The 22,804-nt window shown below is 32.7% G+C and overlaps 3 protein-coding genes and 1 pseudogene across 4 annotated transcripts in view; 2 read left to right on the top strand and 2 right to left on the bottom strand.

The window, feature by feature from the left end:
* Positions 1-12,852, top strand: part of LOC134258261 (uncharacterized) — a 43,012-nt gene extending 30,160 nt beyond the window's left edge. Inside the window, exons 2-5 of the mRNA XM_062740791.1 lie at positions 11,203-11,351; positions 11,506-11,670; positions 12,306-12,352; positions 12,721-12,852. Coding sequence (XP_062596775.1) covers positions 11,203-11,351; positions 11,506-11,670; positions 12,306-12,352; positions 12,721-12,774 — 415 coding nt within the window. The 3' untranslated portion in view covers positions 12,775-12,852. The remainder of the gene's footprint in view (positions 1-11,202; positions 11,352-11,505; positions 11,671-12,305; positions 12,353-12,720) is intronic.
* LOC134258270 (uncharacterized) lies at positions 4,674-7,083 on the bottom strand (annotated as a pseudogene).
* LOC134258262 (uncharacterized) lies at positions 8,820-17,877 on the top strand. 2 transcript variants are annotated; one of them, XM_062740793.1, is made up of 5 exons: positions 8,820-8,885; positions 16,406-16,554; positions 16,721-16,885; positions 17,384-17,430; positions 17,763-17,877. In XM_062740793.1, exons 1-5 carry the CDS (start codon positions 8,830-8,832, stop codon positions 17,814-17,816), a joined length of 471 nt encoding a protein of 156 aa, XP_062596777.1. In that variant the 5' UTR covers positions 8,820-8,829; the 3' UTR covers positions 17,817-17,877. The 2 variants fall into 2 exon arrangements, with proteins under 2 accessions (XP_062596777.1, XP_062596776.1); XM_062740792.1 differs by lacking the exon at positions 8,820-8,885 and adding an exon at positions 15,345-15,451.
* A 1,954-nt stretch (positions 17,878-19,831) lies between these two features.
* Positions 19,832-21,835, bottom strand: LOC134258265 (uncharacterized). The gene has a single exon (XM_062740795.1). It carries the CDS (start codon positions 21,833-21,835, stop codon positions 19,832-19,834), a length of 2,004 nt encoding a protein of 667 aa, XP_062596779.1.
* Between the last annotated feature and the right edge of the window lie 969 nt (positions 21,836-22,804).

Below are 22,804 nucleotides of genomic sequence, written 5' to 3'. Positions count from 1 at the left end.
TCTTGCCTTTATATCAGCTTCTGTTCCTCCTTGTTGGTCCACGACACTGCCAAGGTACGTGAAATGTTGAACTTCCTCTATGTCCTGACCTTCTATATTTAATGGAGCATGTGATGATGTGTTTGCTCTTAGGATCTTTGTTTTTGTGATGTTGATATTGAGTCCTATCTGTGCTGATGTTTCTGCCACTGTTGTAATTTTCTCCTGCATTTGTGCCTGAGTATGTGATAGGAGTGCCAGGTCATCCGCAAAGTCGAGGTCATCTAGCTGTGACCATGGTGTCCACTGTAATCCATTTCTTCTATTGTCTGTGGATGATTTCATTATCCAGTCTATTGCAAGAAGAAACAGAAAGGGTGACAAAAGGCATCCCTGACGAACTCCCGTTTTTACTTCAAATGGTTCTGTCAGTTGTCCTCCATGTATGACTCTGCATGTCAGGTGTTCATATGAGTTGCGAATGATATTTACCAGTTTACAAGGAACTCCATAATGTCGCAGAAGTTTCCATATTGTCTCCCTGTCAATACTGTCAAAGGCTTTCTCGTAATCTATGAAGCCTATATAGAGTGAGGAGTTCCATTCTGCACACTGCTCGATGATTATACGCAACGTTGCTATCTGGTCCGTACAAGATCTATTTTTACGAAAGCCAGCTTGTTGGTCGCGTAACTTATCACCCACTCCTTCTTTCATCCTGTTTAGTATGATCCTGTTGAATACCTTCCCAGGAACATCCAACAGTTTTATTCCTCTATAGTTGGCACAGTTGCTGAGGTCTCATTTTTTTTTTTTTGTTATGTTACATAACTTTATTTTATTGTAAATAATAATTTATATTTACTTTATTGTTCTATTTATCATCTGCATTATTATTATATTAACTCCTTTAATTGTTATATTAGTTTGCTTGTTTAATTAACAATTTATAATTACATGAACCACTGAATTTGCCAGTTTTATTTACGGTATTATTGCATAACTCACGTTATTGTTAATTTCTTTCTCTACAGTTACATTTAGTCCAGTCAAACTACCATAAACCTCAAACAAATTGCAACAGAATTTTTTCTTTATTTATAATTAGTAAATTGCATTCTAATTAACATATAAAAACTCTAGAAAATATATATAAAGGCAAAAGATGTTTTTTTTAGAAATAAATATTTACTAGTTTGAAAAAATATGTATTGCAGAAATGTGCTACCATATGCAACAAGGGAGACAATTTTTACCATTGTAAACAAACCTCTTTTCATTTTAAACAAGCATAATAAAATTAATAATTCATTTTGTAAACACTCCAGGATTTATATTTCACCTATTTATTGAAGATATAAGATTTGAGAATTTTATATATATCTAAATGTAGTGTTAACTTCTCCTTTACTAGATGTTTGAAAGGTACCAAGGGCAGGTTTTTGGGGGTCTACGGTACCCAGCTACCCCTGGCGGTGTTATTCCCATGTTGTTGTTGTATTCCAGGGGAGACAGGTATAGAGTGAGGACCTGGGTCAGAACTTGAATTCATTCATTCCATGTGGCATTCACTCTTGTGGGTTCCAAGAGGTCTGTTCTCACCACAGTCACCTGTGGGAGCGCTATCGCGCCAGGTCAGTCGGCAGGTAGTGAGTCCCTGGATTCCGCCGAGTTATTTACATCTATGTATAAATAGATTGTGACAAATACTTGCCACAAAATGTAATCATTGTTTTACAATAAATGTGATTAAAGTTAATATTTGTTTCTATTCATTGCATCTGGTATTAAACAAGCATAATAAAATTAATAATTCATTTTGTAAACATTCCAGGATTTATATTTCACCTATTTATTGAAGATATAAGATTTGAGAATTTTATATATATCTAAATATAGTGTTAACTTCTCCTTTACTAGATGTTTGAAACATTAGGGGAAATAATCTATGGAGAGTCGTCAGTGGTTTCATTGCAACATAAAAATATTTTATCAATTAAAACTTAAACTTTTGTTGTTTGACTTTGTTTATAGATTTTTTTTCTTCTTTAGAATATTGATTCTATTGTAATATAGATTAGAACATCTTTAAAAAAAAAACCAACGTTTTGTTGCCCCCTTTCCCGACCGACTGACTAAAATGGCCCGTCTCAAAACTTCTTTTTTTTTTTTACATTCCAGGACATGAAATTTTTTTTAATCACTCTTATCTCATCAACAAATATGTTGAAATTTTCTGGGAAAAGGATTTTACAAATAATTTTACCCTGAGTCTGGAGAAGCATTATTTGTTTATTAAATTGTTTAGTTGCATTAAACAAGCATTATTTTTAAAGATTGCCTTATTCTTGACCTGTGTGTGTGTGTGTATTTAGTTTTGCAATGGTGCTCATTATGTAAAGTTTATTTTACTGTATTTGTAAACATATTTCTGAAACAATATGAATAACTTTGATTCACATTTGGCTTAAGGCTATTTCTGAACATAACCCTGGAGCCAAGTAGGGTCACACAAGGGATTTAATTTTATGGGAAGTCTTTGAAATAGGCCGCATTGTAAGATTTTCATATATTTTTTTAAAAAAGATATCCTATTATGTTATAGATTCGTGCATTTCAGCTTTTAAAAAAACTACACTATATTTTTGACTTATCCAAATAACAGCAGACTGAGGGATCTTTGTTTATAGGTCTCAACCAAAGGGCCAAACAGATCGGTTGACCTGTATGTTGTTATACGCCCCGCTCGAGAACTTTTTACTTATATAAAAATTATTTAAATAGACATGCATATAAAGGAAACGTTATTAAAAATACTATTTTCCGATCACAATAAGTAGAATTTATAATCTAAAACTGCATAGAAACTTTTTAATTGTAATAAGAAAGACTCTATGCCATAGATAAATAGCGTTAGTTAGTTTGATTGTTGTTTAACATCCCTCTTGAGAATTTTTTACTACTGTGGAGACGCCACCATGCACTTGCATGTGGAGAGATGCAAATTTTGTCCTTCACTTGGACCTCGGTTTATAGGCCTAGGTCTAAGGACCCAGACTGGTTGATTTTGTGTTGTTTTATGCCCCGCTTGAAAAGCTTTTACTTAAGGTCAAGATCTAGTAAATGAAAGGTGCCTACAGATTTATCAAACTTGAGAAATAAATTCTTTTATTGATGCTTTACAACTTTAGCTTGGTCAAATAAGGTGTTTCGGGGCACAATTTGTAGATAAACAAGATGAAAAACTGTATTTTAAACTGACATTTTCAATGAAAACTTATGAAAACCAGTCATGAATTTGGGAGTATTTTTCATATTCGACAAAGGTAATGTATCCAGATTGCCTACAGTCTCTCAGAAAACGGTAATTAGTATGTTCATGGCCTCTTTTTTAAATCAATTTCAAATTTAATATAGGTATCCGGTTTACTTTTCATATGATTTCAAATTGAATGTCATGAAAATACTCTATTTTCTACATAATTCTGCTAAAGCCGTAAAGTACGAGAAAAAGAAAGTTGAAATTGATTATGACGTCATAATGGATCTAGCACCAAAAAATTAGTCGAAATGTATTTTACTAGATCTTGACCTTAAATAAAAACTTTTCCATATACTTAAGGGCTTCAACTTTAGACTTTTACTCGGTGCTTAGGGCCATTGAGCAGTGAGGGTTCTTTATCATGCCAATGACTACATGTAACATGAAACACTCTCATCCCGAAGACCTGCAACGTTTACTTCAAAGTGCGAAGAACTTAATACATGTAAAGTGTATATATATATTTTTCTAGAGTTTTGATATATCAAAAGGCACATTATAAATAACAAAATTCCACTGGAATAATTTCTGTTGCAATTTGTTTCAGGTTTGGGTGTTTTTGAGCTAGATTGACTTGACTAATTGACTTATTTTGTTTTTTCATCATCTCAATATTTTGTTACATTGACTCTTTTCTGTTACATAAATCATTGATTAGCGTGTATGACTTAGTGGCATGGTTACACTACCTTATTTTAATTATAAATCGCTGTTTTGTTACATGGCTGTACTCTTAGATTATCTTATTGAAAAATGAATCACACTTTCATTGTTTTATTAACTAAATTGTTACATTTACTTACTGTGTTGATATATTTATATAATGAATTGTTACATTAACACTTTATTGTTACATCAACTTACTGTATGGCGCAATGATTAGCTCTAGAGTCGCGTAGTAAGGAGTTGATCCTTACGTCGCGGGTTTGAATCCCCACTGTAGGACGTGGAAACCGGTCCTTCGGATTAGACCGTATAAACTGAGGTCCTATGTCACAGTAGGTGTTGGCATGATAAAGATCCCTCACTACTCAATGACCTTAAGTGCTGAGTATATATAGGAGGAAATTTTTAGCTCTTCACCGGCATGTAATGGCGTCTCCAAATGAGTGAAAAGTTCTCGAGAGGGACGTTAAACAATATACAATGAAGTCAATCAGTCAACTTACTGTGCGAGGGCTAAACCTACTCCCCAGAGAATAAAAGCTGCCTTCAACATATTGTATAAGACACTACTTTGGAAGATCACGTCATGTCTATGGATTTTATAGGCATTCTAACCCTAGATAAGATAATCTTTATTTAGAATTTTTATATAAATAGAATTTTTAAATGTGTTTTCCTTTTACAGTATTTTTTTCTTGCTGGTCAAATGATGTTGCTTTTATCCAAGATGAGAACCATGTAGGTGTTCAGTTCTTATGAACAGCTGCAAGAAGAATATCTTTTCTTAAAGAAACATTCTGCTGATTTGAAAATACACAAGCAAATTTTCTACACGTTTGCAACAGAAATAAATTTTAGGGAAAAATAATTTTTTTTTATAATTTGGCAAAATTTTGAAACTTTATTAAGGTCATACGCAATATATCTTGAACATTTTTGTCTTTTTTCCATGGAGTTAAAGAGTTCCAATTCTTGAAGGAATTGTGTGCTATATTTTAATGTTTCTATATGATGTTGTACACTTCTTCTAAACCATTTTTTGATAAAAGAAACATGCAGAATATATGTTTCTAGTATTTTTAATGTATTTTTCTTCGATTTATTTAAGAATTTTCATCAATTGATATCTTTCGAAAACCCTGGTAAAAGTGGTAATGCATGCTGATTTTTTGTCTATGAACATCTGATGACACTATAATCTTAATTTAGGAATATCTTGAAATTTTATTAGTAGGCAAGGTACGTTGCGTATGTCCTTAATGGTAAATGACACACAAAATAAAAATACTATATATCTGTCTTTGTAGAAATGTAAGTATGGTGTAAAATGTAAATTGTTGTTCTGGTATTAAGCAAAGAATAGGGATAACTAATCAAAGAAAGACGCTACAGAGCAACCTTTCCCGTAACTCCATTACCCTAAAAAAAGAACGATATAATACAAGTATATTTTATTGACATTACATGGAACTGCTTTAAATTTATCTCATAATAAGACTATTAAATGATTTTTGTTATTATAATAATTGCCTCTCTCTCTCTCTCTCTTTAAAACTTACGTCAACCCAGTAGTTAACAAACTCAACCTCTGTCACTGAGCCATCCCCTGAGAAGTATCATTATGTATCAACTGTATGACTACATTTTCTTCCAAAACAATCAAAAAATGAATAACTTTACAAATGAAATAAAATATGTTTACCATCGGCATCTACTTTAGCGTAGTATATGTCATAATCGTGTTTGTCTAGATGATGGTCACCGGAAACGTCGTAATCATCATACAGCGCGCGAGAACTGGTGATATGTTGGGGTGTTTAATGTAACATACTCCGTGTACTCGTGGCGGGAAACACGACCATCGCCTGAAAAAATATGACAAGAAAGTTCGTGTAAACAGTTTTAAAAAAATTGATATACATGTACATTTATATGTATACGAGGTGGCATCAAAAAGTTCGTGGACTAGCGCCATAAAATTAAAACCGCTTTAGGTATATGAATGAATTTTGAAATATCTAGTTAGCGTCATCTTTTCTGTCTATGGAACAAATCACAAATCATGAATTTTATTTTTTTAATAAATTAGTAATGTTTTTTAAGCAATGGTATGTCCAGGCGGTGCAACCTCGAAAACGACGTTTTTTCGACCTCAGTGTAACTGAAAAAAAAAACATTTGACATACAAAAATCCCGTGAAATTGTGTATGTGTTGGGACACTATTGTTCCATAATTATGGAATTTTTACCTCATTCTAGAAGTTCCATGAATTTTTATTGTAAATTTCACATGGAGTACCCAAACAAATATTGCATTTTCTATTATACAAGCTTACTTTTAACAGCTTTTTACTATTGTGATTATAAGTCAATTGGTGTGAAATTATTGATACCATTCCAGCATATTGTACTTTGATCTAGAAGTTGTGACTTGATGAATAAATGGTGAAAATGAATTCTTACCGTTGATGTCATATTTGAGAAATTCTTTGTCCAATTCCTGGCGAGAGAAGACTCCATCGTTGTTAGTATCTGATTCATGGAAAAGAGCCAGAGCAGACTGGTTGTAAGGGCGAAAATCTATCCTGTAAAAAAAAGTTAAACAACAAATAAAAGTCCTTAAGCAGGGTTATTTCACAAATGTTAAATTTATAAGATGCATAAAATTTTTATTAAGGATTAAGATTGATATGAAATCTGCGCATGCATTCATGCAAGTGCGTTATAATTACAAAGTTATCTATAACATTTCAATGGAAGCCATAGAAATTAAATAAGTTAGTTTTGTTGTGTTACGATAAAGTTCCTATAGGCTCCAAGCCCAATTTCACGCCTCAATCAAGTACTTTTGCACAACAACCCAAGTAATAAAGAAAGCTTAATGTTGTCGAGGAAACCCTGAAGTACTTGACAGCCAATGAAAAGGTAGGTGTTCATATTATTTTAAGTCATGAATCTCTGCACATTAATTGTAAAGTGCTATTAACGTACTGGGCTGAGAAGGCTACTCCAAAATGGCACAAAGGAAAACAATACGTTCCATTCTGTTAGGCTGTAATTGAAAGTGAAAAATGGACCTCAGTATAGAAATCTTATCTTTATACTTTGTGTGTTGATTTAAATGCGCAAATCCGACCTTATGAAACCTCACCCAATGATAAAAGAAATCACAATGGTCACAACATTTGATAATGTGAAAGTGTAGCATTTTGCGACACAAGTCTTTTTTTCAAATATAATGAAAAATAAGATCTGTACTTAAAAATTAATTAACTTTGAAATTAAAGCCTGAAACGCCTGCACCAGAGTTCAAACTTAATCCTCTGATATTTCACTAGGTGTGATATTTTGTCCGCATACTATATTCAGATTCCATTGGCATACTAATTATTAAAGACTACTTTAATTTTCGATAAACAGTCGTGAAATAGCAAAAAAGAGAGAAGGGGGAACGGATTTATGTTACTGGCATTCAATGAAAATGATGACAAGCAATGGTTTGATAAATGAATTAAATGAACAATTAATAAATAATTCGATAAAAACATAATTGATAAAAAAAATATTTTTTTTTAACTTATAAATATTAACTGAACTTTCTAGAACGTCAGATGGTATCGTTCCCGATGTTTAAAGAAGAACGAGGCGATTATCACCATAGGAATATAAAAAATGTTTTCGAAGTTAATGGTCATCTAAAAAAGCATAAATATCAAAGTCTCTTTTAAAGTCATTTTGCAAACTCTAAAGTCAATACAATGATCTTGTCAGCAAATACATATGCAACAATTAAGTCAAATGTTGATGGACGTTTTTCATAGTTACTATTTGTAAGGCAATTATTATACCCACCCACCCCTGCTTGAAAAATGGAGGAGGGGATTTGCAAGTCTTCTTATACCACTGAATGAAATTTAATGAGATTTTCACAGACTCTTGTTACATATGTTATTGGGATCTCCTATTTACTTTTTGATCTGACTTATATTTAAGGTTTCCCATATCAAAACACTGACATTTTTTTCTATTATATTGTAGGTTGCATATCTCTTATCTGCAACTTTTCTTTGACCACTTAAATTTGCTATTATCCTTGTAATTATTTTTTATTTCAAAAAAAAAACGGGCAGCAACGATTCCTTCGCCTTCACTCAGCTCTTTAAAGTGTAAATTGCGGGTCCTTTGGAGGAGACATTAAAAACCGAGGTCCCGTGTCATGTTGGTGCGATAAAGATATGTCACTTAACATAGGCCCCGATTGCCAAGTAAAGGTCAAAATCTGAAGTCCTTCATCTGTATTCGGTGTCGTCTCTATATGATTATGAAATTTTTGAATGGGACGTAATACAACATACAATCAATTAATCATTATAATCATATGTAGGCGGGGATGTCATTTAGTGAGCTAATTGCTCAAGGTACATGTACCTCTAGTTTACACACCGCTTTGTCTACGGATTTTCCGGGTTTTTTTCGGCTTGGGATGCTTACATCTTCATGGCACCTGATCCCACCTCTGATGCTTTAGAGGTTCGTGTATTTTGTTCCTGCTTGGTATCGTTTGAATGGACATTTGAGTTTGAATATTCTTCGTCATCTCAAAGTTTCACTTCCGCAGGCTTTGTCCCCTAACTCTAACCAAGACTTTACCATGGACCAACTGGGGGCCCTCAGACCTCAGGTCTAGGATAAAGTGTCATCCCTTCACCTCAGATCCAACTCCCTGTTTCTTCTTCTATGCTGAAAGAAATATTTATGCTTTCAAATGTCTGCTTATCTGATATAAGAGTCAAGAATACTATGGACTGCAAAAACTTTTTATCGGTATTTATGACAAGTCTAATGCATGTGAAACACCACATATGACCATGCATTCTATCGTACTGTTGGTTCTTATGACAAGCGCGACTGGTTTCAGGTACGTCAACCTTTTAAAAGATCAGTCTGAAAGAATCTATTTCTTTTTGCATCAGCTACAAAATATTTTAAATCAACATACATGTATGTTAGCATATTAATCTCAAGAAAAAGATTTCTTTATTATAGATATCAATGGTCAATTTTCTTTGTAAATATCCATTATTTTCACATAACAAATGTTACATGAAGCCGGGAATAAGAATGTCTGCAATTCAACATAATCATCATCAAGATAGAAGAGATGGTCATACTAAATTGTTTTATTTCAATAAATAATATACGGTAACTGTTGACGTAAGGCACTTATGAAGAGTATGAACCTTGTACTAATATGATAATAAAAGAAGTGGTCAGAAATTAAAGTCCCTATTTCAGGTCTATCACAAATTAATCAGACTTAATTATAATACTGACACGTTTAATGGACAAAGTATGCCAAGTACAACATTTTCAATAATGACCAATCTTATCTAAGGGATTCGCTGAGTTAAGGTGACCGTCATAGCTTTTGTAACTGTCACCGGTTTCAAAGCAAATTAAGATACTGCAACTTTTTTGGAATTTTTTTAAAATACGTATTTAAGGTGTTTCCACCCTCACAATTTTAATCGTTCAAAGTACAAAAACTGCATTTATTTAATTCAATATACTTAAAATTTTCCAGTCATTGCAAAAAATGTATAGGTCAACATATTACTAGTATTTAAGATGTGAAACATAAATAAACAGAAGTGTATGTCAACATAAAAAACTCGCACAGTTTTTGTTAGCAGCATTATGAAAAATATGTAAGACCTGCCTAAAATGCACAATTCTGATGCTGAATGTTTAAATACTTCCTACTTAAAAGATATTTTTAAATTGTGAATATCAGGGAACCTATTTTACACTGGAAGTACAACAAAGCTTATGCCCGAATGAAAGACCTTAGAAGGAGTTATTGCCCGTGTCAACATTTTTAAAAGATTGAATAATTTACGATAAATACGAGGGTTGTCCCGTAAAATCGTGGACAAAGCGTTTTTCTCGAAAAGTAATGGGCGCACTAAGCTGAAAATTTCAGTAAATGTTTATTTATCATATTTAAGTGCATGATAATTTTTTTGATAAAATATATGCAAAAATAAAGATTTTATTATGCTTGAATGTGCACGGGGTATTGTCCTACAGCGCACGGACAAATAAACCAAGGTTTTATTAAAGAATATACAAGTTTGAATTCAAAATAAAAGTTTTAAATACATAAGATTTGGATTAAAATTATCCTTATTCAATTAAAAAATCAATTTTGTAGTCTTCGCAAAAATTTTAAGGTATTTGGTTAATTTTTGGCATTTTCTCAAGCATTCGAAATGGGAAAGTGGTAAACACAACACGCGAAAAATGGCGACGTTTTATGACGTTACGGCGCACCGGAGAGCAGTTCCGTTTTAATTTAATGTTGTAATGACACCTTTAGAGACTTGAAATGACCATAGAAGAAAAAGGATTATATAAATATCACCATATCTTAAGTATACAAATGAAATAGGAGTTTTCTTAGCGAACTCTTTTTGATCGAGTCCCAGGGGAGTACAAAACATACGGACAAATTCCTAATGTAATAGCAAAAGACGCTGTCACAGTAGACCGCCGATATGAGATTTTCTATTAGTTAAATGATGGTGAGAATATTGTCCGTAACTTACTGATAAATCTTCAGAAGATCGCATTAGGGTGCCAATTGGTTCTTCGGCTGTTAATGGAGACTTAAGAATGTGTATCAATGAAATTTCTAAATTTCAGTCGGACTCATCCAACTTCATTTTCAGCAAAGATAAAACGTGACGCTGTTTTAGACACTTTGACGTTATAATCCATGCGCCGTAAGATGATACAATACATGGCATAAAACCACATAATTTGTTTATTTATGCATACATTTATCTGAAATTTTCTGTGTATATTACTAAAATATGTAATTAAATAAAAAAAAATATTTATTTTTTAAAATTCTTTTAATTAATAATATTTATCATTACACCTATTGTAAAGCATTCTTCCAAAAGACATTGTACTTTTATGTATGAATTTAAACTATTTTCAGTTTTGCAAAAACCTATGACATCATAGGAGGGTGGAATTACCTAAAAAATATAGTTTTTAAAAAAAAATAATATTCATGTAGTCTTTAGAAAATAAAATACATTTTATCTATACATGTATTTTATTAGAGAGGTAGATATATGTACTGTAAACGTCGCCAAAAAACATTACTGCTAGTATAAACCTGTACAGAAAAATGTATACCATGGGTATTTTGTGTATACCTACAGTCAAAACCATGGACATGGACATAGTGAATGGACGGAAGCTCAGTATCAGCAGCATATACAGGAACTTTGGACCGTTAATAACTATGATAATAATGACGTCTTCTCATTGGCGGAACTACATGATGCATTTGCGTACTACGATTTCAATAGTAAGTCAAACAAATTTTATTACATGTACATCATATCATCACGTGCAAATTGCTATATAGTTGTTTGAACAAAATTGTCGATTCATAGAATCTTTTGTTTGAAAGAACCATTTAGCAGTAGTCTAAGAATCTGACACAATTTACGACATTTCAGAAGATGGACAAATAAGTCGTCATGAGTACACTTCCTTCGTCGGGTCTCAAGCTCCAGAACTGCTAAGTTATGCGCATGCGCTGTATGATATCTACGATGCCAACGGTGACCATCATCTAAGACGTGAAGATTTAGACGCTCTTTACGCCAAAATGGATATGGATGGTACTAACATGTTGATGAAATAGATTTAGATCATTCTAAGTAAAATCAGATCCTCCATTTGCTCCTCGAGTTGTTTGTATGTTACGAGGAACATTGGGGAGCGAATGGAAGATCTAATTTCATTAAGATAGGATCTAGACATGCCACCACATATTTGATTTAATGAAGTAAAGTGTCTTTATTCAGAAATAGTTTGCGCCATTTTCGTTGGTCTGGGGTTTTGGAGTTTTCTCTATATTTGTATACTGTGGTTAAATTCTGAAAGGTTGGATTTTATATCTTAAAGCATGTACATGTATTTACATTTGATAAAATAATAGTAAAGGTACAATTGTTACTGCTATGAATATGTTGCATGCGTATTCATGTAAATTCACATTGTGATTCCTCATGAACTTTATGTCAAGTAAAAATATTGTGATTATCTGAATTAATGGAAGAGAAAACAGAATGCAATCTTTTTATTTTTTGCCATTGAAATCTTAAAAATAACTACATGTGTACATTTGATTTTCATTAAAACATACATGTATTATCTTCTAAATATTCCATTTCTTTTTTTCAGTATAACATTCTTTTATCTTGCACGTAAAAAACTGCTCACATTGAAATTTTTGTTTCGTCGAATTTCACAGGTGATGGTACGGTAAGCAAGGCTGATTTCTTCGCATTTTGGCACCAGGTTGGTAATTAGTTTTTATTATTTTGTTAATTGTAGAATACAACAGATTTCACTGTTGTATTCCTAATGCTCAAAGATTCTAAATATCTAGTTGAATGGCTTACAAATACATTTCATGTATCCCAGTTGATGCAGCTCTGCTTCTAAATCCATAGAGAGGGGATGTTTACAATAGAATGTCGAAATTTGTCATTAAAAAAAAAGAAAACTGCAAAAAGAAGTATCCTTAAATGAATTATAAACATATGTGTCAATGTGTATTTTCGCAAAAATAATTGAAAAGCTCGAACATGTACAGCATTAGATATTAATTATGTACTAGTATATCTTATATCTCTCTCATTATTTAATATTATTTATTATTTCAGACATTGGTCGCTCATGCTCACCTCCACGGACATGGTCAACATCTTGTTGGTTAGAAATCGTCAGCTTGTTAATGATTATCTTTCTGTTGCCCAATAATTGTTCAAGCATTGTACATTAAAATCTAAAAGTTGGTTTTGTATTATTGATATCTATTTTAAGGTTTCATCAAAGGTCAACATGTTTAAAAAAATATTTTACAATAGCTCCAAAGCTATATGTGGTATAAAGTCAAAATGTTTACTTTTTATGAATATATCATTGATTAATAGATAGGAAGTATCACTTGATAACAAATATTTTAAAAAAAAATTTTGAGAAAAATTGTATCAGAAAATGTGCATATTTAAAGAAAAATGCACCTGCTTCATTCTGTCCTTTTTTGAAAACCAACATTGTATAAATGATATATGTTTATCATTGAAGGGCAAGTTGGAGGCAAATGGTCTCTGAAAGGCTGTTATTGAAAGCATGACATGTATAAAGACAAGACCCCTATAGAATCCGCCATTTACAATGTACTTTCACGTTCAAGTCTTAACATTTGGACAAAATAAACAGGGAAAACAACTTTCCAGAGGTTATCCAAGTCCAACTTGCCCTTCATTGATAAACATATTTTGTTTCTGCAATGATAGTTTTCACGAAGAGCATGGAATTAATTAGGTGTATTTTTTTGAAAATATGTGCATTTTTAAGAAGAATTTTTCTCAATTAGTATTATTCCAAGTATTTTTTTTTATCAAATGATATCTGTTCATCAATAAAAAAAAATCATAAACTGTAAAAGTTTCAACTTTATACCTCACATAGTTTTGGGGCTATTGTAAAAATAAATTTTTGGAAATGTTGACCTTTGACGAAACCTTAATGCACATTTTGTTAAACGATCGTTGTAAACTTACCTGAACATTGCCTTTTTGTGCTCTAACGATATCAAATAGCAATGAAAAATCACAACAATATAAAGATTTTTTTAAATGAAATTTAATGAGTCTTTCACACAATCTTTGTTATAGTGATTGATATATAGTAACTTGTGCACCTCCTGTTTTATTTTTTGATCGGGCACCTATTTTGGGTTTCCAATTGCAAAACATGCACATGCACTGCCATTTTTTTTTCTATCTGCAACTCCTCCTCTACATTTGAATGGAATTTAATGATAATTGCACAGTTTTTTCCACTAAATTATGACATTGTGCACCCCTATAAAAGTTTTGATCTGACACTCATTACGGGTTCCCCAAATATTCCAAAGCAAAACATAGGTTATTTAATGTATAAAACTAAGTGGATCTGATGCGTTATTATACCCCCACAGCTTGAAAAGATCGTGATGTCTGTCCGTCCTTCTATTACGCCTTGGGATGCCCATTTCCTATCCAAAACTCCTCTTATAGGGTTGTCACCCTTGGACGCAAGCTACAATACAATGCTGTCGGCAAATACATGTATACAACAATTAAGTCAAATGTTGATGGACGTTTTTCATACAATACCCCCCCCCCCTTGCTTGAAAAGTAGGGGGGGGGGTAATGTTGGGGATTCGCGCAAGTATTCTTATATCAATGAATGCTATTGAATGATAATAGTACTTTCACAGAATCTTGTTTCATGTGCCGTTCTAACCTCCTATTTTACATTTTGATCAGACACATATTCTGGGTTTCCCAAATCAAAACACTGATATTCTTTCTATAACATTGTAGGGTACACATCTCTATCTGCAACTTCTCTTATACACCTAAATCTTTATTAGAAAATGCCACTGTGTACCTCCTATTTAACTTTTTGATCAGACATTTATTTCGTGTATCCTAGAGTAAGGCATGGACTTTGCCATTATAATCATTTTTATTCCATAACAATAATGAGTATCAAGGTTCTTTAGCCATGTACTCGGCACTTTGAAGTGAAAATTAGGGACCCTTCAGAGGATACATTAAATGCATTAAAAACTGAGGCCCAAAGCCACGGCAGACGTTGGCACGTTAAAGATCTGTCACTGCTGAAAGAAACTGAGTGCCAAGTAAAGGTCAAAATTTGAAGTCCTTCGTCCAGATTTAGTGACGTCTCTAAATGAGTCAAAAAGATTTCAAATGGGACGTAAAACAACATACAATCAATCAATCATTATAATCATATGTAGGCATGGATATTATTTAGTGAGCTCAATGCTCACGGTACCTCTAGTTTACACACTGATTTGCATATGGATTTTTCCGTTTTTGTTTTTTTTTTCAATCATGACAAAGAGTTCACAGTGGGTGAGATCGGTCGGTAGAGGATGCTCACTCCTCCATAGCACCTGATCCCACCTCTGATGCTTTAGAAGTTCGTGTATTTTTTGTTTAAATGGACATTTGAGCTTGAATATACTCTTCGTTATTTCAATGTATGACTCCCAGAGACTTTGCCCCCTGTCAATAACCAAGGCTTCGCCATGAACCTACCGGTGACAATCAGACCTCAAGTCTCTGAAATATTTTCATTCCCATCCCAAAAGCAACTCCCTGTGTCTTCTTCTATGCTGATGGAAATATTTACTCAATTTTCAAAATTTACTGATCAAAGGCTGATCTAGCTGATATAGGAGTCAAGAATATACCAAAGACTGTAAAACCTTCTCACGTTTTATCGGTATTTATGACAAGTCTAATGAGAAACATCACATATGACCATGAATTCTATCGTGCTGTTGGTTCTTGTGACACGCGCGACTGTTTTCAGGTACGTCAAGCTTTTAAATCAACCGTCTGAAAAATTATACCTCTATTTTGCATCAGCTGCAAATACTTTTATTCAACATTCATTTATGTTAGCATATTAAACTCAATAAAAAATTTCTTTAATATATATAAAAAGGGACTTTCTTTGTAAATGTCTATCAATTTCACATATCAAATATTACATGTACTATTGTAGTTGTGAATGTGAATGTCTGCAATTCAACATAATTATTATCAAAGATAGATAGTCATACTGAATTGTTTTATTATTTCATCCGGCACACCTCAGCCGATTACATCAAAATTTGAATTAATGATGTACATGTAGGTACTATAGTCAGCCGAGGTGAGCCGAATGATTTCATTTAAAAGCAGCCTCAAATAGTACTAACATATAATGGGCAAAGTATGTCAAGTAAAACGATATCAGTGATGATCCAATCTTATCTAAGATGTTCTCTAAGTTAAGGTCGTAGCTTTTGTAACTGTCACCGATTTTAAAAGCAAATTAAGATACTGCAAATTAATTTCATGAATAAATCTTTTGACTGTGAAACCGATTTCTTAATCGTCAACAACAATTAAGGACTTAGGCAACATACCTTATCTACTGAAAATTTTTCAGGATATTTCTAATTTAGATTTCAGCGCCATCAAATTTCCGTAGATAAAAAATCAGCATGCATTACCAGGGGTTTTGAAAAGATATCAACTAATGAAAATTGTAAAAGTTAAAGAAAAATTTATAGAAATTACTAAGCAAAAACATTCCCGACGTTTTATTTATCCAAACTTGATTCAAAGCAAGTGTACAACAGCATACTTATATAGACAATAAAATATGTAGCACACAGTTCCTTCAAGTATTTGAACTCTTCAACTCCAGGGGAAAATACAATAAAGTTAAAACTATGTAGCGTATGTCCTTAAATGTAGATTTTGATTCCACGTACAGTCAGAATCACGGACATGGGCATAGTGAGTTAACGGAACCTCAATATCAGCAGCATATACAGGAACTCTGGACAGCTAGTAACTATGACAACAATGACGTCTTCTCAATGGTGGAACTTCATGACGTATTTGCTCACTACGATACCAACAGTAAGTCGAGCAAATTCTATTATATTATTTCATCAAATATAAATTGCTATATACTGTTGATTTTTAACAAAGATTTACATTAATAGATGCTTTTGTTTGAAATAACAACTAAAATTTAACCATTCAGCGGTAGTCATATAATCTCAGATAATTAATGACATTTCAGGGGATGGACAAATAACTCGTCATGAGTACACTACCTTCATCGGGTCGCAAGCTCCAGATCTGCTAAGTTATGCGCATGCGCTCTATGATATCTACGATGCCAACGGTGACCATCATCTGAGACTTGCAGATTTTGACGCTCTTTACGCCAAAATGGATATGGATGGTAGTAACATTGTGAAATGTTGACGAATTAGATTTGGAACCGTCTTATTCATGTTATTAAAATCAGATATTCCATTTATTCCCCGATTTGTTTTATGTCGCGAGGAACATCGGGGAGCGAATGGAAGAGCTATTTTAACAAGATTGGACTTAGTCATATAACCACATAATTGATAGAAGTGCAGAGGCTTTATTCAGAAAGAAATAGACATCGATCCAGAAGATGAATGGGGGATCTGAATATATTGATTTCACATTTTGAGTAATTCATGTTGTATCTCCTCATAATTTATGTTGAGCAATATTGTAATTATCTTAACCATATGGAATGGGAACCAGAATATATATTCTTCAATTTTTGCATAAATCTTTTTAAAAAACGCCTTTAAAACTTCTATCCTTCCAAACAATTATTCTTTTTTTAACTAAAAAATTCTTTTTCCTTACACCTAAATCACTGCTCAAATAAAAAAAAATCTGTTTCATTATAATTTCACAGGTGACGGCACAGTAAGCAAAGCTGATTTCTTCTCATTTTGGCACCAGGTTGGTAATCAGTTTTCATCTAATTTGTTAATTGTATAAAAAACAGATTTTATTGTTGTATTCTTAATGCCCGAAGATTCTAAAAATTCAGTTTAATGGCTTACAAATACATTTAATGTATCCCTAAATGATGCAGTTTTGCTTCTAAATCCATAGAATGCCGAAATTAACATTTAAAATGGAAAACTGCAAAAAGATGAATTAATAAATGAATTATAATCATGTGTTATGTTCATTTTCGCAAAAATGATTGAAAATACAGCATGAGATATTAATCATATACTAGTATATCTTATGTCTCTGTTATTATTTAATATTAATTATTATTTCAGACACTGGTTGCTAATGCTCACCTTCATGGACATGGACAACATCTTGTTGGTTAGAAAATGTCAGCTTGTTAATGATATCTGTCTGATGCCCAATTGTTCAGACATTGTGCATTAAAATCTAAAAGATGCTTTTATATCATTACTGTTTAGGAATATTTTTATGTACACTGTCTTAATTTGTTGCCATTTAAAACTTACACAGACTTTGCTTTTTGTGCTCTTACGATGGAAAAGTATTTTAAGAGAAATCACAATATTAGGAGTAACAAATACAAAACTTAAAAAAAAAAAATTGGTGAAATGACTCCCACAGCTTCAGCATCTACACAATACTCATCAAATAAGCGATTTTTTCTTTGCTTTAAAATACCAGATTCTCAAAGGTATCTATCAACCATTGGAATTTTGCCACGTTTTAACATATACGAACTATGTAAAAGGCGAATAATGAATCTCCTGTGTATTCATCATATATGATATAGCTCACAAATCTCCAAACGCAGAATGTTTTTCTCATTCATTTTTTACTTCAAGTGCTAGGAAAAAGAAATCTTTTGTGGTATAAAGGTGAAATTGATTTTTATCAATATAAATGTGATGCCATAACTGATGCCTTCTTTAAAAAAGATCTCAAAGTTGCACAAACATGCTCTTTACATTTTTTTGTATCACCGAACCATTTCAAAAAACAACCTTTACGAGAGAAAACACAAGCTTTGAAAACACTTCTTTTATGAACGAATTACAGAAATCGTCTTTAACACAATTTTTCAACTTTGCTTTTGGAAATTAACAGATTAAGTTCGATTTCATCCTTGCTAATAATGTTTGGAAGCCCGTTTTCACAAACCCAATACAGGTCTATAGTACTTCGGATCACAAAGCATGAACTTATATTTTTTTTATGTGGAGAAATCTGATTTTTTTTAATCAACCGAGTCTCTATCAGGTGCAACTGAAAAATATATTCGCCAATCCATACCAGGATGTTGTAGATCTAAACGATCATAAACCATGGGTTCACAATATAATTATAAGCTGTTTTCTTTAAAATTATTTCTGACGAGATGCAGAGAACCCTTAACGTGGTCTCTTCCGGATCAACCATTCCTTGGCACATTATGGCCGTGCTTTGAACGGTAACATTTAATCTAGACTAATACCATTTGTCCTGATAAAAAAAATCTTTAAAAAAAAAAAAACAAACCTTGAAAATTGAAGACAGAAGTTTATAAACTTTTTTTAACAAATATTTTGAGAGTGTTTCCTTTAATAGGAATAATTATATCATTCTTAAATGTTAATCCAAGTAGAGGTGCAGACTATACGGACGACAAATTCTTGGAGAGCTGAAACTTCCTTCTGGGAGATTTACAATTCAATGTTACTTTCTCCATTTTACTTTACGGGAAAATCGTGACATAGATAATTAAAATCGATCCATATATGTTTCTGCACTTTAATTAAAAAGATATTGTATTCATTCTCATTCTTATATGTGTTAAAAATTTATCAATTTAATTAAACTTATCTATAATGATTTCATTTTCGTATTTGTGGATTGTTGATAAGAAAGGCAATTGAAAGATAATGAGATTTATTTGAAAAGGGGATTGAACTATTATCATTTTGTGAAATATTTCAAAATTATAAATACTGTCTTAAAAATTGTCCAAAAAATATCCTATATTCATTGTTTATTAGCACGATACATTGCATTACACTTTGAAAACAAATTAGATTAATCATTCAACAACACATTTTTTATCAAAAAATTAATATCACATGAAGAAAAAAACTTGCATTTTACTAGTACTAATAAATAAGACAAGAAATGGTAATATAATAAACATTTCACTAACACTAGTTACTTTCAGGCACTAGATTTGCTGCATTTTTTGAAATTGCTTGATGCGCAATTTTATCAATCATCACTCCAGTTGGCTTAAATGAATAAACGACAGATTAAGAATTTCGTCAACAACTTAAGAAAAATATTTATAGAATTCAAATCAAAAGATATACGAGTCTTCTGCTAAATGAAACGTCTATTTTCCCAACTATTCAATTTATAACCGACACATATTGACTCGGGAGTTCAGAAGAAGGGCAATTCTCCATAACCCTATATTATCGTGGTATAAATTATTGGCCCGTTTTGAACTTAATGCAGACTGACCAAAGTATTTAATAGCCATTGGTATATTCCCACTTATCATTTCACAAATACCAAACATGTTTAAGGCGAGGCATAAATTTCCTCCATGTTCTTCATCATAAGATAAGACCCGCAAATCTGACAGGCTGGAATGCATTTCACTTTCATTTTCCATCTCATGGAACGAAAGAAAGCGGAGAAAATGGACATAAACTAATGCTGGTAGGGAAATTGCTACAGGAGGATCAGGAGAAAACTCATTTTCTAAATATAAACATGACGGAATAACAGGTGCCTCCTTAAAGACCTCAAAGTCAGTCCAAAATGCTCTGTGCATTTTCTTGTCCAGAGGTATTGATGCATTAAGTATAACTTCGGAATAAGCTTTCAAACGATCATTTCCTTGCATTATACCAAAATCTTTTCTGTTGTAAACAGCAAAAGGTTTAATTTTTCTCAAAACGGAGTCCGTTAACTCAATGCATAAATCATATTGTCCACAAAGATAATGAAACGTTGATAGTGACAAACGTCCGGAAGTGATGTCAGTTTTGATGCCGAGTATTGAAAGATTTCTGCTTAATCTGATTCCACAGTACATGGATTTGTTATTGGTCGATTTTAAAACACTTTTGTAGAGAATGGTACCAGTTGCTTTTGCAAGAGGATAATATAGAATTTTCAGAAATGATATTTGCATTTCCGAGAATTCCTGCAAGTTTGCAGCAAACATTGTTTCCATATTTTCCAAAATTTCAAAAGCATACTTGCTGTGAAGGACACAGTAGGAGATTCCGGAAGCGTAGTGGAATACTGAAATTTCCTTATAAAGCTTAATTTCCTCAGGAGAAGGCAATGTTATAACATTTCCTTCTTCGTAGTCCAATTTTAGTCTTTCAAATGACGGTAATTCTAAAAGAGTTGAAAATATATTACTTTTAATGTCAGTTAAACATTCCAAAAGGCAAGCCTTACCATTAGGCGAAACAGTAGCTTCGAAAATATTTCTTTTGGGAACAAAATAATGTGGACAGAAATTGTCTTTAATCCATTTCTCAAGCTGATTGATGAAGATGTGCAGACAAAACTCAAAATTACTTTCGCTGATAATATTTGGAAGCCCGTTTTCGCATACCCAGTACAGCGTATTTCTGATCACATAGGGCGAAATTATATTTTGGCATCCCGCCTCTGTATTAATTTTTTCTCTGGCAAGAATCTTTAAGATCTGATACAGCTTAAAAATCGTACTATCCATTGATCTAATCAACAGAGTCTCCACAACTGCAAACGAAATTCTCCATTCCAGGCCAGGACGTGGTGATTGCTCATTTGCTATGGCTTCACAGTAGCAAGCTGTGTCCTTTATTTTAGACACTAGAGTTTCAGAGGGCCAGCAACGCGGTCTCTCTCGATGCAACCATTCCTTGGCACATTCTGGCCAAGATTTAAATGGTAAACCATAAGCCAGTCTTAAACCATCAGTTTTAATAAAAGGACCCTCTGCATTGGAATTTCTCCCTGAAAGTTCTAAACACATTTTGATGAACTTTTCACTCGATAGGAAATTAACTCCACTTTCTTTCATACAAATATTATTCTGAAATTTTAATCCAGGAAGGGGTTGCAGACGACAAAATCCTGGAGAGCTGTAGGTTTCTTTTGCCAAGAAATTAACAATCCCGGAGAGTTTGGATTCGCCATTTTGCAAAACTATTGTGTTTTCAAGAAGGAATACTTCATCATTTTGTCCAGCATTAAAGAGTATACCATCACCATGACTTCCAATAGGTATACGTTTGTATGGCTTTGTCATACATATCAAATCAAACCAAAAATCATTAATTTCCCTCCTTATGCCAATACATTCTTTAGATTCGAAAAGACTTTCACACCCATCTAACAGAAAAGACATCTCTTCCACGATCCTTTCGTGAGCAGATGAACTTATAGTTTAGGGGGAAATTGACTGTATCATGGTAGGTATTTAACGACAAAAGCATATTACCTGGGTATTTTCGTTTGCTAAAAATAAACTTTGAAAATCTTGTGAACTTTAAATGATTAAAAACTATGTCAAGCTTTTATGCTCGATAAACAATGCTGCTTTTTATATAGGTGTTTTAATTTATATGTTTCTTGATGAGTTCTTTATGATGAAGAATAATAGTCAAAATATATCAATAACATTAATACCACACACCTCACATCGTATGGTTAAACAATTATAATGAAAGAAGAGGGATCTCTTTATCTGTTGTTTTGGATCGTTAAACATTTCGGGAAAAAAACAGTGTCAACGATATCAACAACAGAGATTTTTAAAACCTTATTACATTAGGTTGATCAAATACCAGGTACATATGGATTACTTTTGAAAATATTGGGTTCATAATGCCCCTGTAATTAAATCTGTCTGCTTGTTTGTTAATCTGTTTTGTTGTCCGCAAAAACTGGAACCTTACCTGTAACTTTCGAGTGGTTAATTTAACGGTTGAATAATTTCCAAACCATAACCGGAAGTCAAGTTTTAGTCTGCTTAACAGAAATCAAAAATTGCATGTTTAACAAAACATTTGGCAATTTTATGGAGTCTTAAGGGTTTTTTACTGTTCATCAGATGTAATGCAGCAATATTTCAAAAAATAAACTCTTCTTTCGTTTCCCGTAACGATGCTAAGGCTACTTGAAAATGGCTTATGTACGCATTTCCATTGCTCTGGCTGGAAAATTTCAATGTAAAGGTGATGGAGAATTGCTGATGCGAAATTTCACAACATTACGCCTCAACAGGGTCTTGTGTATCATATGCAGTAAGGACAGTCCTTGTGCCGGAAGTCCAAGGGCGGCTACACTGCTCTAAGTTAGAGAAAATTCGACCTAA

Source organism: Saccostrea cucullata, unplaced genomic scaffold (genome assembly GCF_032062105.1).
Source record: "Saccostrea cucullata isolate Sc308-1 unplaced genomic scaffold, CSIRO_AGI_Scuc_v1 ctg1028, whole genome shotgun sequence".
Taxonomy (NCBI): Eukaryota; Metazoa; Mollusca; class Bivalvia; order Ostreida; family Ostreidae; genus Saccostrea; species Saccostrea cuccullata.
This window is presented reverse-complemented; position numbering and strand designations above follow the sequence as displayed.